At 32.3% G+C, this 16,085-nt stretch overlaps 1 protein-coding gene across 4 annotated transcripts in view; it reads left to right on the top strand.

Annotated features, from left to right (window-relative positions):
- The first annotated feature begins 359 nt into the window (after positions 1–359).
- LOC130890698 (uncharacterized) overlaps positions 360–16,085 on the top strand; it is a 46,555-nt gene continuing 30,829 nt past the window's right edge. For 2 of the 4 annotated variants that reach the window (XR_009058776.1, XM_057794926.1), the window contains exons 1-2: positions 378–1,400; positions 1,465–2,092. Coding sequence is in view for 2 of the 4 variants with exons in the window: in XM_057794926.1 (XP_057650909.1) it covers positions 422–1,400; positions 1,465–2,092 (1,607 nt within the window). In the remaining 2 variants the exon portion in view is untranslated. Of the gene's footprint in view, positions 1,401–1,464; positions 2,093–16,085 lie in introns of all 4 variants that reach the window. The other 2 variants (XM_057794927.1, XR_009058777.1) reach the window with 2 other exon arrangements.

The raw sequence follows: 16,085 nt of genomic DNA, 5'->3' as shown, positions 1-16,085 counted from the left end.
GGTATAACTTTCTAAACACTCATATCATCAGAGCATATCATCGCCCTGTATTATTGTAAGGGGGAAGTCAAACTGAATCCAAAGATGCAATAAAATATAGGGTGTTTTACTTCAGCTATGATATGACACAGCATTATGGAATAACCTGTAAGTTTATAAGTAATTAAAAAATGTGAAGACTAATAATGGCTATTATTCTAAAATTTTCAAATTGATATCTCAAAGGATAAGGAGAAGGAACTTGAATTCACAAATATCAATTAATGTATAGAAAATTAATAGCTATACTCTAAATGCAATACTCAATAATTAGAAAAATTACTTTTACCACTTACCACATATCATTGTTTCAGATTAAGACCACAATAACGCAACAAGACCACCTCAACGCCACAGTATAAATTCACAATGGAGACTGAAGATGAAGAAAACGATGACAATAAGAACAGTTAAAAAAACAGCCATCATGCCAACAAGCTTAAAGCTAGTAATAATATTTTGTTACTACATTATACATCTCTCGAAAGCGGGTTGTCCACGATTATGCGAGTGCAAATGGAAAAGTGGAAAGGAGTCCGTATTATGCTGGAACGCAAATCTTTCATACGTTCCCCTACAACTAGAAGCCGGTACACAGATCTTGGATCTTACAGGAAACAATCTGACGAGTATCAAACATGAAGAGTTCAATAAAGCAGGTCTTGTCAATTTACAAAAAATATTTTTGGCAAAATGTCGATTGAAAACTTTAGAAAGATACGCGTTCAAACATTTGATTAATTTGGTAGAACTTGATTTGAGTTACAACTTATTAACCAATGTTCCTTCACACACATTTGATTCGATTACTGAATTGAGAGAATTGAAAATTAATGGAAACCCGATACAAAAGATATTTAATGATGCATTTTTACATATTCCTCAATTGATAAGGTTAGAAATATCTGAATGTAAACTTAGTTTAATAGAACCAAGAGCCTTCGCAGGTCTAGGAAAGTCATTGGAATGGTTAAAATTAGATAACAATAAATTAGTAGATGTGACGTCTGAATCTTTCACAAGTTTACAAAGTCTTCATGGTCTTGAGCTAGAAGGGAACCCATGGAACTGTACATGCACTCTAAGGCCCCTTAGAGTTTGGATGATGCGACAAAATGTTCCTTTTGGCGTTCCACCGGTTTGTCATAGTCCTAAGCGTTTGTATATGAAATCTTGGGACAAACTGGATTTGGATGAATACGCATGTGTACCAGAAATATTTGCATACAGCAGCAGTGCTCATGGAGTGGAAGGCAAAAATATTACAATGACATGTAGTATAGCTGGTATTCCTGAGCCGAACGTTCGTTGGTTAATGAAGAACAAGGTAATAGCGAACTTATCTGGGACTGCTAATACAGGTAATCAATTTTATTTTTAAATAGATCTCCTCTCAATATCCTTGTCAAATCAACATAAAAAAAGTTTTTCCAGGTGGTAAAAAACTCTACATCGTCCAACTGAATAACAGTTCGAGCGAGTTGACCATCTTCAGTGCAGATCTTCAAGATGCAGGGACTTATATTTGCCTAGCGGAGAATAAAGCGGGTAAAGCCGAAGCCAGCGTTACATTAGCAGTATCAAAGAAACCTCCAGAGACAGGTCTCTCCCATAAACTCCTAATAGCTAGTGTTGTAACTGGCATTGTATTCGTATTCATTTCGTGTGCTATATCTGTGTGTATATATACTATAAAGAAGAAACAAACCGTTAAATGGAGGACTCGTGAGTGTCGACGTGAAGACAATTATGAGAAGATAGAGATGAATCACAAGGGAATCAAGGTTAATGGTGGTGTTAATGTAAATGAAGAGATAGCTGTGGTTACTGATCGCCGTAACGGTGAGTATCGAGTAATTCCTGGTGGTGACACTGATCAAGAAGTGGAAGATGAAGAAGATACTAACGTTGACGGACCAATTGGTGGTATTAAAAAAATCAGTCCGTTGATAGTTAAAGAAGGTAGTAGTGTGGAGCAAGGTTGGAATTCACCGGAAGATTTGTTGGATCCGGATGATTTGCATATACCGAGGAGGACTATTCAGGAGACTAGGTATGTTTCATTTCATTCAGTTCAAATAAATTTTTTTACTCTATTATCTATCATTATCTATCTATCTATCTATCTATCTATTTATATATCCATTATCTATCATCATCTATCATACTTTGAATAAATTTTATTATTAGCATATTTACTTCTTGAACTTCATCAGCAGCTGAGTAATTTGTAGATTGAACCACGTTCTCAATTTATTTGGCAGAGAAATTTGACTTCCGCTTCATGTACTTTATCTTGGAGAATTTTCTTTGAAAGAACGTATTGGTTCCTTTTTATTACATTGTCAAAATATTGCAGATTCCTAGTCTTAATTCTAATAAGAGCGACCTTCTTTTTTTTTGACCCTTACTCATGCTTGAATCTTTTTAAGGTATGCGTTTGATTTTTCGGTGCGGCCACATATCTTTTTCTTGATATCACAGGCATATAGACATTATGCATGATCCTACCAACCTTTTTGGAGATATATCTAAAAAGCTAACCTAACCATTCTTCATATTGCCTTATGTCTGTGTCCTTTTTTGTCTCGCAAACTGTATAGTGAGATGTTTTTAACTATGAGTACTTTTATCTCGGTTACTCCAAGAACATTTGTTGTTTCGCTGTTATCAGCTTTTGTTTCTTTGGCCAATGGTAATATGGCACCAACACAGATTTGATTAATACTTGCATATTGAAAAATCTAGCTTCGCATAGGATGATTCTATCATATTGAAGAGTTGTTTGCTGAAGGAGTATAGTTTTCGGATTTTAGTTGAGATTTTCATTTCCTGTCAGATTTGGATTAAATAAAGTTTGAATACATTTTTATTATTATCACGTTTTCGATACACATCATTCAAGGATTTCTTTTACATTGCATGGAGTTAGTTTGTCAAATATTTAACATGCCGGTTGGTTAGTAACATTGCCAGTTAATATTTAATAACATTTGTTAAATATTCATTAAGAAGCAGTATGTATCACCGCTTCCATTTCAAAATATATTTAAAGGATTCTATCTATATTATTTTTGTTATGATCTTATAGCTTTATAGTTCATTGTACATTTTTTTGGAAATGGTAAACCCATACTCTTCGAAAGTCATTGAAGACTTATTCCGTTATTGATGTCATATTAACTTCAACCAATAGTTTTAGTCCTGTGTATATCAACAACTCATTGCTTCATTATGTGTTTGCAATCTATTTTAGTCTGTTTTATAATTAATACGGTTATTTCGAAATCTCTAATTTTTTGATTCATTCTTCATTCTCATTGTTGTCACTCTTCTCGGGGATAATCGCTCATAGTTTCCCAAAAAAGGTTTTGAATGGAGCTCGCCAATTGTGTGTGTGTGTGTGTATTTTAATATTTTGTGTTTCCTCCATATACACCTTATTGTACACTGTATAAGAAATACACAATTTCAAAGATGAATCTTATTCCTTTGTTTTATATATGCTTTTGGCTATACCGTATATTTCAGTTACTCCTGAACCAGAGTATTCACTCCTTGTTTATACCATTGTTTCTTCCGAAAGTTTCATTTGCTTTCGCTCAGACCTAAACCATCGAGAGGTTTTTCACGAATAATCATTTTTATAACATTATTTGAAGTCATCTGGCTCCGAAGGTTTGTTTGTTTCGATTTTTTACATTGGAAAATTTGAATATGGTGTTTTTTATTGCTTCCTTTCAATGTTTAGTTTTCCTTTAGCCGTGTTATTTGGTATTTTCTTCTTCTGTCAGAAAAATCTCCTTATTTTGTAGAAAAATATATTTTTTTGTAGGGCTATTCCCTCAATAGAAAATTACTGATTTACTTAGTAAGAAAGTGGACAAATATGATGTTTTATGGTACACTAAGTCGAAATCAGTATCTACCTAGTCTACCTACATTGAATCTATAAAAAATAATATAATATTCAATGGTCGAGTGCTGATAGCTGTTTCTATAACTGATCCGAACGAGTGATAACTCGCAAATGAAATACTATCCTTTATTTACAACTATCAAGAAAAGAACAATATAATGAAAAATCATATTTTTCTCATTATGATAATCATATCAATAGTAATACGACTACAAGAATTTAGATGTGGATTTTCTTCACCCGTCATACTATAAGTAGGATTTGTAGTAGTTGTATTGGCAGCACTTTATGTGATTCAGTTTATTGTTTAATTGCCTCCACAATATTTCGTCCTTGTTGTTATCAAATGTTTGACGCCCAGAGTGAGGATCTTTCATTTCAGAAACCACTTTGATTGCACCTAGCAACCACCTTAATAGAGTCAACTTTTTCTATGGTACTCCTACCATTCTTGTTTTTTAGAAACATCGAGTTTGTTGTGACATGGGGTGGTTGCTTAGATATTTTACCAATATCCATGGAATTCACCTGACATTATGGTGAATGATCTAGATGTTTTATTTTTGTGACAGGTATATTGACTATAAGAGCTCCGTTGTAATCTTTTATATCCTCATGAAATATTATTGATATAACCTGTATAAAATACAAATGATATACTTTGAACAGGATGATGTTGTATCTCTAAAAAATTCATTCAGTTCAGACAGGCGTTTTAGGAAGGCTTGTAACTCAATACATTTTTCCAGATGAATATTATGGTGAACACTCAGCGTACTTCATAGTACCGAGTAGGAAGCACATAGTGAGGAGAACTTGAACTTTATTATTTTTATTCCAGGTTATTTTCAATCCAGCAAAATACACGAGTAACATATTTTCAAGAAAATGAGTGTACAGCTACGCAAATCAAATATATCAAAGATATAAATCCACAAAATGCACATAATGGCACAACTGATGTTTGTAAGAACAGATTTCATCACTATAGTAGCCTCGTATCACTTAATTGCGTCAAAATAAGACTATATGATTCAATTTTCAGGAGAACCGTCTCTACTTGTCAATGTATTCTTTGTAATCGATAGATTGTATTCCAGTTGGAGACAAAAATTATCTGTTAATATTGACGTACGTTGATAGAAGACATAAATATTAAATTGAAATTAGAATGAGGTAATATATACTTTATCTCAGATATATTGGAAGCAGCTTTGTCTGAATTAGATGGTTCAGATAATATATAGGTAGTCAGCATACTTTTTTTTAAAAGGATATAAGAATACAGAAAATTCATTGCAATTTTCCTATCACATAATCCTGATTTTAAAAATGAGAACAACAAGAAGATGATTGTAAGACAATTTTTTGGGTCTTATTAGTACCATTCATTTGTTCAGGTGGATAGAGTGAAGGAAAACAATTTGTTTATATGAAAATTGTAGCATCTGAGTACATTTTAAAGGAAGTGCGAAATATTATTCACGTCTTGTGTAACTTTTCACATTTTTGTACAACGCAATTTGATGAAATTTGGGTCTTATTTGGTTCTGACTTTTCTTCGCTCATTCTTCCCAACTACGTAATTATTGCTTCAAGTTTCTCAAATGAGAAGACCTATTGTTGTAGTTGAGCATCAGCTTCAGAACTTTATATACTACAACATTGGTCCAGAAATGACTTATCATATTTTCATCCATAATATCATTGCTAAGCATATGTTATATTTCCACTTGTATTTTTTGGTTTTGATAATATAGGACATAAAATCGTAGCAATATTCTCGTATTGTTTTTTCATATTTTTTTTTCGTGATTAATGCTATTTTTTTCAAGGGTTTAACTATACGTTTTCTAATTGTAACAAAATTTATCATTTAGGTATACGCGTGCATAGGTATACCTATGCAGGCGTAATGTTTATGTTTAACGGATAGATATATCTATCCGGTAAACATAAACATTTATTCATATAAACTTCCAAGAATCTAATTTTTGAAGGAGTCTTTGTGAATACATTATCATAAAAATGAGAAAATCCGAATTATTATATGAGTTCAAAGGTCGTGGAAATAGGTTTTTTCAATTTTCTAGTAAAACGGTTTGCTTTATAGTATAAATCGTAAATGGGGCGATTATTCATAAAAACTTTTGGTTATGCTTTTATCCTGAAATTAACTATTTTCGAGAAATTTCATTGAAGGTTGCTTGCGCTTCAATGTGTCCTACAAGATAGTATACACATTTTTTGAATGCTGTATTTTCTGTAGAATCATGCTGTACTCACATTTTTTGAGCTTATTTGACCTGACATATTTTTTTTGACTCTTTCTAATAGAGTTCCATCTACCAATAAATGATGACAATATTTTATTTTTCCGCTTCCTAGCATAAATATTAGAAACATATTTCCAAGCAAAATTATCGACTGTTTTATCTAATATATTTATATTAAAGGATACGCATTCTGTATTATATTCGTCCCGTATAAAGCAGTGATTGATCATGATCTTGATTGATAAGACGAGAGTGGTCTAATTGTTAAGAGGTACACAAAAGTAGAGCTTCTGCTATAACTGAGATGCGGTTAGACTATGCGGCTTTTCGACGAGATTGAACTAAGTTTGACTGTTGCTCGGCTTCACTCGACTACCTTTGAGGCCTTATTGTGGCCTGACTGGCCATACTGCGTTACTTGTATTTATCTTTAAATAGAGACTAGTATATTCTATCTTCTTTGGTATAGATTGGAGTAATTTTAGATAATCTATTTCGTTTTTCTATAAAAAGTTTCTTCTGGGATATTATGTTAAGTTCAATACTTCGATGGAACAAATTTGACCAGATTACGTTTGCTCACTTTTTAATAAAAATGCATCGAAATTCAGAAGGTATACATAATAACTGATCTGATGAGTTCTGGGAGAAATAACTATTAGGTTCGTCGTTTTGGTTTTCTTTGATACTACGACTTCATGAACACGTGTGGTGTTCAGTTGATTTTTATACGAGAGTTTTCGACATTTTTGATGGTGAACGTGCTCAAAACCTGTTGTTTCTATGACTTTAAACGTATATTGAACCAACAGCACTGGCCGAGATTATTGTATACTTGCGCATCGATTCCACTCGTATACATTCAATATTGCATGAACATTTGGCCTCTAGACAGAACAAATACTGCATTTGGAGCAATTGGAGCGTTTTAGAAAGAAGGTATAACTGTTGTTGGAATTTGAGACTACAGAAATCTAATTTTTAGTGTATAGCCTCTAGACTGACAAGACGCTGAGGATTATTGTGGACTTTTGAATCAACTGAATGGGAAAATTCTCATAAAATGTACTGATTAACACAATAGAAAATGGAAATATACGAGTTGGAAACACTGGTGTTTTCTCAGTAATATTCTTTCTTGGTAACATTGAGTCTTTCCACCATTCGCTGGTCTAGCAGCTGTATTACTTTGAGACTCTTCTGAATGTGAAGCTGTTACGTGTACCACCTTTTTCATGCGTCTGAAAAAGCACAAATCCTGTCAATCCCCAGTTTTCATGTTTTTATAAGATTCTAATATTGTTTGTTATATATACATGCAGAGTTTTCAATCTACAATACGACTACCGAGTTTGAGGTGAAGGTGTTTTATTCTTAAGAAAATCAATATATAAAAAAGTTTATAGATATGAAGATACTAATTAGCTTATTTATCAGCATAAACCAATTATGCATACGATTTGGTTTCAATGAACGGAACTAAGAAGTAAAGAGAGCATTCTGCAAGCTAGATGAGGCTGCAATAGGTTATGGCCTAAAAATAAACCCAGAGAAAACAAAGTAACTGGTACTAAGACAGAAGGTGGTTGGTAAAAAGGGATACATGGATATTAAAGTGAAAAAGGACAGAAGATATGCTTAACACCCAGCAGCAGCAGTGTCAAATAAAAATGGAGAACGTTCTCGAAAAATGAAAACATAGCCAAAAGAATTAAAGTTGTTAAATAACTGATTATACAAAACCGATCATAAGAGAAAGGTAACTATCGAATGAAATTGTTGGACTATGAAAAAACAAATGAAGGACTTTCAAGAAGTAGCACTAGCGAAGAAATCATGGATTTGCTCAAATACTTATCAACTAAATATAGATCGGTAGGGCATACTAGAAAGATGCTAGGAAATAAATTTTGCAAAGCTTGTACCTTCCCCCAAAGAAGCTGAAAGAGGTACAAGAGGAAGAGGGTGACCAAAAAATGTTGCATGCAGTGTTGGAGGATATCAGATAGGTAGAACCCAATTAGAGTGTAAAAGTACAAAATCGCAAATCAATAGATCACCTTCATCATGAATATCAAAATAAGAGTAGAATCAAACTAGAATTTTGTTCTAATAAGAAAAATTAATTTCCTCCTAGTGCTTTAATCTCAAACATATAGCTGTAGTCAATTAATTCATTTATAGTTTTATTAGAATTCACAAAATAGAGCTATAAATTTTACTAAAATTATTTAGGTCTTTTTTATCATTCATAGCTTTTTCGTTCTTATGAATGTGAACTATTTCTAAAAAATTTCTTTTTCGTGTATTAGATTCTGTTCAAGAATTTTTGAATCTTTATAATTGAATTTATATGTTTTTGACATTTCATGGTTGGTTAATGCAGTTCTATGTTTTATCATATTGATGACCTCTTGGTGTATTTTCTAAATAATGAGATGTCTGCCCTATGTAGACAGCGTCGCAATTACTACAAGGCACTTGATATATAATATTACTTCTTTTGTTTTTTGGTGTTTTAGATTTCAATTTAGTGAAATATTTGGATAATGTATTATGTCATTCATGATAATATCACATTTATTGAAATAATATTGATTGTAGTATCTGTTTATCCTTCTCTTGAATATGTTATTCATCATTTTTTCCGGATAATTATTTTTTTTTCAATGCAGTTTTTGCTTTTCGAATAGCTAAGCAATTCAGGATCAGATAGTTGGATAGATCTATCAGCCAAACTCATTATCATTGATCTTTTTTGTGACAAAGTTGAGGACCAAGTTGGTTTTGTATACCATTCTGTTCTTATGTTACTGTTAATTTTATATAATGTGACATCAAGAAAAATAATCCTATTATTTTGCTCGACCTCGATTGTGAGAAGTTTTTTATGATAAGAATTGATTCTCTGGTACGGCAGTAATGCAATGATCTACATATCGGAAAAATGATGGAATATTTAAATCAAGTTTCCTCGAGATCTTCGATTACTAATTCTGCTATAATACTTGAAATGGAAGCTCCTATAGAATTATAGTTTATTTCAGAAAGAATAAGAGTAATAAAACCTCATTAGGTATGCTAAGGGACCACAGCCACTTTCATAGTTTGGCATTAATTTCATTGTAAAATTATTTCTTTTTATCAAGTGCAGGTAGTACAAACAACAACAAACAAACACTGAAAATAGTGTGCCAAAGGCGTGCAGGTAGGATACTCGTAAAAAGGAAAGAATTTTATTTTAACGGAATGAAAATTAGTCATTATGTACATAATATTAGGTACACTTATTTTTTATTGAACCTTATACAAAAAATACATTATACAGAAATTAAATTATAAAAATCATAATATTCTTCGTCTTATGAGGTCGCCCCTCCGATCGATCAAGTAGTCAAGATCCCACATTTACTCCTCTTCTTTAATGACATGCTGGACTGATTTTCGCCAGTTCTCTGGTGTCACCTCCTTAATGGCTTGATCAAACAGTAGCTTAACGTCATTCATTTTGAATGTCGTGTTGTGTCTTGCTACAAATCCTTTCACTTGCGCTCATATAAGTTCTATAGGATTTAGTTCTCAGTGATATGGCGGTGTGCGCAGCACAGTTACACTATGTTTTTCTGCTATATCTTCCACGGCGTATTTCATAAAACGATGTTTGTGTAAATTTGCTACAGCTAATAGTTCTTTTTTATTAAATTATCTTCAAATTCAATACTTTTTGTGATTAACCAGTCAATAATTTCTCGTTTTCTCCAAGATGAAGTTGGACACTTCTCTATGCGTCGAGAATAATAACTTGCGTTATCATAACTACTACTGAATCAGCCGGAAGATATTTTATCATTTCACCAAAATAGTCTTCAAAAACATCCGAATCCATCCTTACCTCGTGGTAATCTCCCGTATGGATCGACTGAAAGGTTAGCAATCCTTCTTTTAAAAATCCCTCTTTGCTTTCAATATGGACGATTATTAGTCTTTTCCTTTTACCTGAAGGCACCTTAATATCCGTTGACAGGCCTTCCATGAAAGCTTGGTGAGCACTGTTTATATTTTTGTCCTGCCACATTTTTGGTGCTGTATAACCTACATTAATCCACGTCTCATCAAGATAAAAGCAATTCCATCGGTTTCCAATAAAAGTGCTTTACGGTTATGCTTTTCCCAGGCCAAATCCATATTTCTCAAAGTGGTCCATAAAAGTTTTTTAGTTATCAACGGAATACTGTTATCCTGGCCAAGCTCCATTAAAATCTTATCTAGGGTGGGTATTTCTTCAAAAAAAAAAGAGTGAACTTTTCTTCGAATTACACTTTTGGTGACTTCATCAAGGACTTGTCTGGTCTGCCTGGACTTTTCTTGGGAGGTTCCACTTGGCCTGCTATCTTTCTCCCCCCAAAATAATTTTAAAACGGTGGACTTTCCAACTCCAGTCATTCGGGAACATCGGTCGACAGTTTCTTGTACAGTAAATTTCGGGTAACCGTATTTTATGCAATGGTGTACATTTAAAATAATAAGTTTTCCATTCACTGATAGTGCAGAATTATTGGAACATCTTCTCGTTGGTGTAAATGTCGCCATTTTATTACCAATCTTATAAAACTGTGAACACTATTTAAGGCTTAACAGCAAATACTGATCCATTAAACTAAACAAATATACTTATAAAGGTCTAAAAATTTTGGGTATGGCACAATTGCCCTTACGGCGCATGTTTAAGCCGATTCCTAAATAGGGTTGGTATTAGGCGGAGGCACTAATAGAAGGTTAAACAGTACCTGTTAAACGCAAAACGTAACTGTATAATCTACTACCTAAGTAATCCCTACACAATATTTCGATATTGACACTTCAGGCCAGAAAACATACTTTTACTTGAAATTTAAATATCACAAACAATACTATTTCAAGACCTACATCTATGGCCTACACCGAAATTGAGTTGAACTGGACGGAATTCCCCATTTTATTACTCTATACCTTTCTGAAATAGACTATACCATCAATTTGTTTGTATATTTCATTGTTATATTTTAAGTACTTCATTGTAATTGTGACTTTTGAAGCTTTTATAAATTCGATTTGATATATTTCTGTAAATATACTTATTTTGTCCCATTTTTTATAAATATATTTTTCACAATGGTAGTAGGAATATTTGTATATAAAGAAACCACATCTAACGAAATAAAACATGAACAAATATGGATTCCCTGTTTATATTTTTCACGTATTACTCATTAGAAAAAAAAGTTAATATTCATTCCTAAAAAACGCATTTTACACCGACGAAATTTTTATTGTCGGCACCAACATGGTCAATAAATTGTAGTAGCTCCCTCCGGCGATCAAACTTGCAACAAAAACATCGCAATTAGATCCAAAACCAACAATATACGACAACTAATTTAGTGACCTTAGGGTGAGTTGGAGCAATTTGACCAACAAAAACAGACTAGGAGATCAGGAGTATTATAAAGTTGATATTCGGTTTTGTTTTGTCTACGGGTTGTTAGGTGGGTTGCTAGGATTTTGTTAGAAGTTATTTCAATAGGGAGATATCCGCTTCAGTGGAATTTAGAAAATTTCCTACCTCCGACTAATACCGTATAGTGTTTAAAGAGACAAGAGTTTTTGTCGCTACTTTATTGAATTAAATTATGAGCACCTTGATGAAAATCAATTTCTATCAATGTAAAAAGTAAATGATAGATAAATAGAAACAATATAAATCGGTAGTCATTGAGCTTGGGTCCATAAAGCTATATGTCATGTACGAGTAAATAGTGTTACCATATCAAACTTCCAAAGTTTCAATTAAAATTAGTGCCTGTCGTAAGTGTATATTTTCTTTGTATTTCATGTATCTGTATAAAACAATAACAGCTTAATTTTTTGTAAATTATGGGCTTGTACCGTTTGTTACAAATTGTCATCAAATGTCATTCTCTTTAATAACAGTTATTTGGGGAGTTTTCACTCTCATCGATTTTGCATCTGCGGTATACTAGTCTTGTATTCTTCAACCTCTGCAAAATCAGTGCCTGATGGTAAATGAATATACCCAGAAAGCATGTCCAGTATGATTAGGAACAGGTAGAGTTTACTGAATATTTAGAATATCAAATTCGGCACAGAAATTATTTCTGTATTTATTTTCCTTCGCTGGTTGTATGCCTTCCTTTAATCATTCAATGCAATAGTCCTTTTATAAGCTCGGAATTCAGAAATAATGATACAAATATATTTCGTTTGGATTGTTTATTAGACTATAAAGACTGGTGTACTTTCGTGTACTTTTGGAATCTTATTATATAATCCATTATTATCTGATTTCGTAGTACTTAATAACTCAACCGGTTGAGAACATAACAAGAATTTTGCAGAATACTTGGATATTGATTCCATTAATTCTCCATTAATTAAAAACATCTATCTTAAGAAATCACAGGGATTTTTTGGTTTTCTCTGGATATGTTATCTTTTTTGGCACAGATTCCATTTTGCTAAAGAAGAGAATATTTTGTTTGTTCTGATCGCCAAGATTCCAGAAAGCATTGAATACTTCGCACTCTTGTAATAGAAACCAGCATTTCTTTTTGCATTCACAAACAGGACCTAACGCTCTAGCTTCTGCGTTCTTTCCGTTTTTGGATAGGTAACTCTGGCCCACATGTCGCTTCATCTAGATGAAGCATTCTTTTCTGGCGTCAGACGTGCTCCTTTTGTAAGATTACCCTTTATTGTCGATACTCGCTTTGATTTCTGAATTATCTTATAAAAAAATAGAGGCTATAAGTATAAATGAGAAGTACTGATAATAACAAAATCCATTATTTTGATTATGTTTAAATGTTCATTTCCACAAAATAATATGTTTTATGGAACTAACTCTGCTATTCCGCAATAATTAGATTTGCATTCAATAAAAAAAATCTGAAAAAGAATCTTCACTACTCTAGACTCCAACGTAGTCCTTGTCTAATTCACTGTTGTCGGAGTCAAAGTCCTACTAGTTCACCGTTTTCAGTGTTATCAAAATGTACTTTTCTTTTGACGAATGCACTTGTACACGATTTATAAATTCAAGTATATAGTGTAATCACAAATGAATGTATTTAGTGCGTAATTCAAATTTTTGAAAAATGTGCCTTGTAGCCTTGTTGCCCTAATCTCTTTCATTGTCGACGGACACTATCGATTAACTGCCTTACAACATTTACAATTACACTGTCTGACGCCTTTTTCGATAGAACAAGTGGGCTGTAAGCAATTGCCTCTTCGTGATAGTCAAGTTATTAGGTTTTAGATCACCTTCAATCTCTGAAGACGATAACTTGGTTATCGAAGCGCGCGTCAGACTGTGTAAGTGTGAGTGTTGGTATTGTGGTCGTGTGAACAGTTTGCTCACTATGAGTATCACCAACGGTTCTAGAAATTCCAACTCATAAGTTGCATCCAGAAATGCAGCAAATAGGTCCGGAAGCACTGCTATAAGAATATGTCCAAACTATCCCTCAAGAAATAAGAACCAATAGATGAATAAATGAATTGAATCAATGAATTTAGTGAATGAAATTAAATTTTGCAACAATTCTACTTACTGTACTTCTAGCAATTGGAGGTCTCTGAAAATGTATTTCGTTAAATAAAGTACATGCTTCATAGTCATTAGAATTTCTATCCTTTGTCTTTGGGTTGAAGGAGCCAGTTGTTTCATTGAAACAACGATGGATAAAAGTATCAATTTTCTTTATTGTGTAGTTTTCTTTCATGAATTGAAAATCAAATTATTTCTTTCTATAAATTCTCTCAGGTTTTTCTTGTGCAACGTGGTTTTGAATTTTTTTTTTCAAACAATAACGTTGTACCTCTTATAAATTTTGTGCATTACTTTATTATAACTCTGTATATATATGATATTTATTGTTGAGAGTACATACATTCATTTTCTATAATTCACTCGTATATTTTTTATTTTGGGTTTATTTAGTAAAATTATTCCACTATGTATCAAAAATTTTTTTCTACAACTGCTATGAAAAGTGACGTATTTCTCATAGCTAACTTAATTTCAAAACCACATATTGCTTATACTGTGAGAAATATTTATATGGAGAATCAATAAATATCGACGAAAACTTAGTTGTCTATTATCAACTTCAAATATTTGACACAAATGTCAGATTATAGAAATTCTTAAGATAGTTTTCATTCTAGTTTGAGAAAAATTGCAATTTCCATTGAATATTATTTTAGTAAGACATAGTTATAACAATTTATAATAAATAATATGGATACTGACAGTAGTGACGTTTTTGATAATACTCCGCCAGAGATATCGAAAATAGCAGCAAAAGTAACATACGAGAAATTTAGGGAATGGAGAAAAAATACAAAAAAAAATCTTCATCGGAAACTGTACTTTTGGTATACTTTGAATAGTTGTCGAAAACTTTAAAGGCGTCTACACTTTGGTCACAATATTCATTATTGCGAAGTACTATCAGTATAAAAAATAACATTGATATATCCACGTATCAGAAAATACGTTTATTTTCAAAAAGAAAGTCCTACAATTACGTCCCCAAAAAAATCAAACATGTTGACAGCAGACCAATAGCATAGATTTTTAAACGAAGCTCCAGACAAGGAATATCTACTAATAATGATTCAAATAATCATTAAAAATCTATTAGCGTGAGGGGCATGTCATAGAGAGGAGTTGTGAGAGTTAGGAATCGATAATTTAGAGGATTTAAATTCAGCTTCACTTTTGAAATTAGATTATCATGAAAACAAGAAAGTTCGTTCACTGTAACGGGAGAATTTTATGAGGTATATAAAAAATATGCCTCTTTTCCATCGATTGATTTGCCAGACAAACGTTTTTTTTTTTAAATTACCAACACGCAAAATGTACTAGAGGGCTAGGCTTACCAAATCGGTAGTATGGCTAAGACAATTGCATTATTTTTAAATTAAAAATTTTAGTAAATGCAGAAGGGGACATATTAACCTTAAAGCGCAATGGAGGATGGCAATCCAGTACCGTGGCAGGAGAATAAGTCGAAGAGTATACTTAAAATAAAATTTACGTTGCTAATAGAATTGTCAACTCCATTGAAAAAAACTACTCGAATCCCTTACAGAAATGGAGATAGGAAATATACCCCATCAACCCTCAACATTTAAAATGAACATAACAGAAAATTTAATAAAAAGAAATGACGTTCCGGGTTTAACCATACAAAATTATAAAAATTTCAAAATCAATTACAATTTTAAATAATATTATTCAACAGTTAAGAGGACACTTTAGTATTATTTTGGTTTTACTAATCAAAAAGTTGAACTTTTCTTACTTGTTGCATAATATACTATTAACTAAATCAGCAATAGTGTAAAAAAGACAAATCAACTTGATTCTGAAGATTTTTAAACTCATGCTCCATTGGGGAAAGACAAGATAAACAAAAATTTTATAAACCACCAAACTCCTTTTAATAATATAGTGACAACTTTTGTTCACATTTTTATCAATTTAAGCGTTACATTAAGATGTTAATCAAATATTCATAACCATTGTCATATATCTCATTGTACTTTTTCCAGTATAACTCGATGATGATTTTTGTCTTATGTCATCTACTTTTGGTATAAGAGAATGAGGAAAACTTGGTCATGATTGATTTTTTAAAATATGAAGAAAAAACAATCTAGGAAGGTTGAGTTAAAGGCAGACTTGATATTTTCGGTTGTAAAATTTACCCAAATAGTTTGTGTATCCAGGCGAAGTGTCAAATCATCTACCTTATCTCAAGGTACTTTAATTCTACTAT

This window comes from Diorhabda carinulata, chromosome 2 (assembly GCF_026250575.1).
Source record: "Diorhabda carinulata isolate Delta chromosome 2, icDioCari1.1, whole genome shotgun sequence".
In the NCBI taxonomy this organism is placed as follows: domain Eukaryota; kingdom Metazoa; phylum Arthropoda; class Insecta; order Coleoptera; family Chrysomelidae; genus Diorhabda; species Diorhabda carinulata.
The sequence above is the reverse complement of the archived record's forward strand: the minus strand, read 5'-3'. Positions and strand labels throughout refer to the sequence as shown.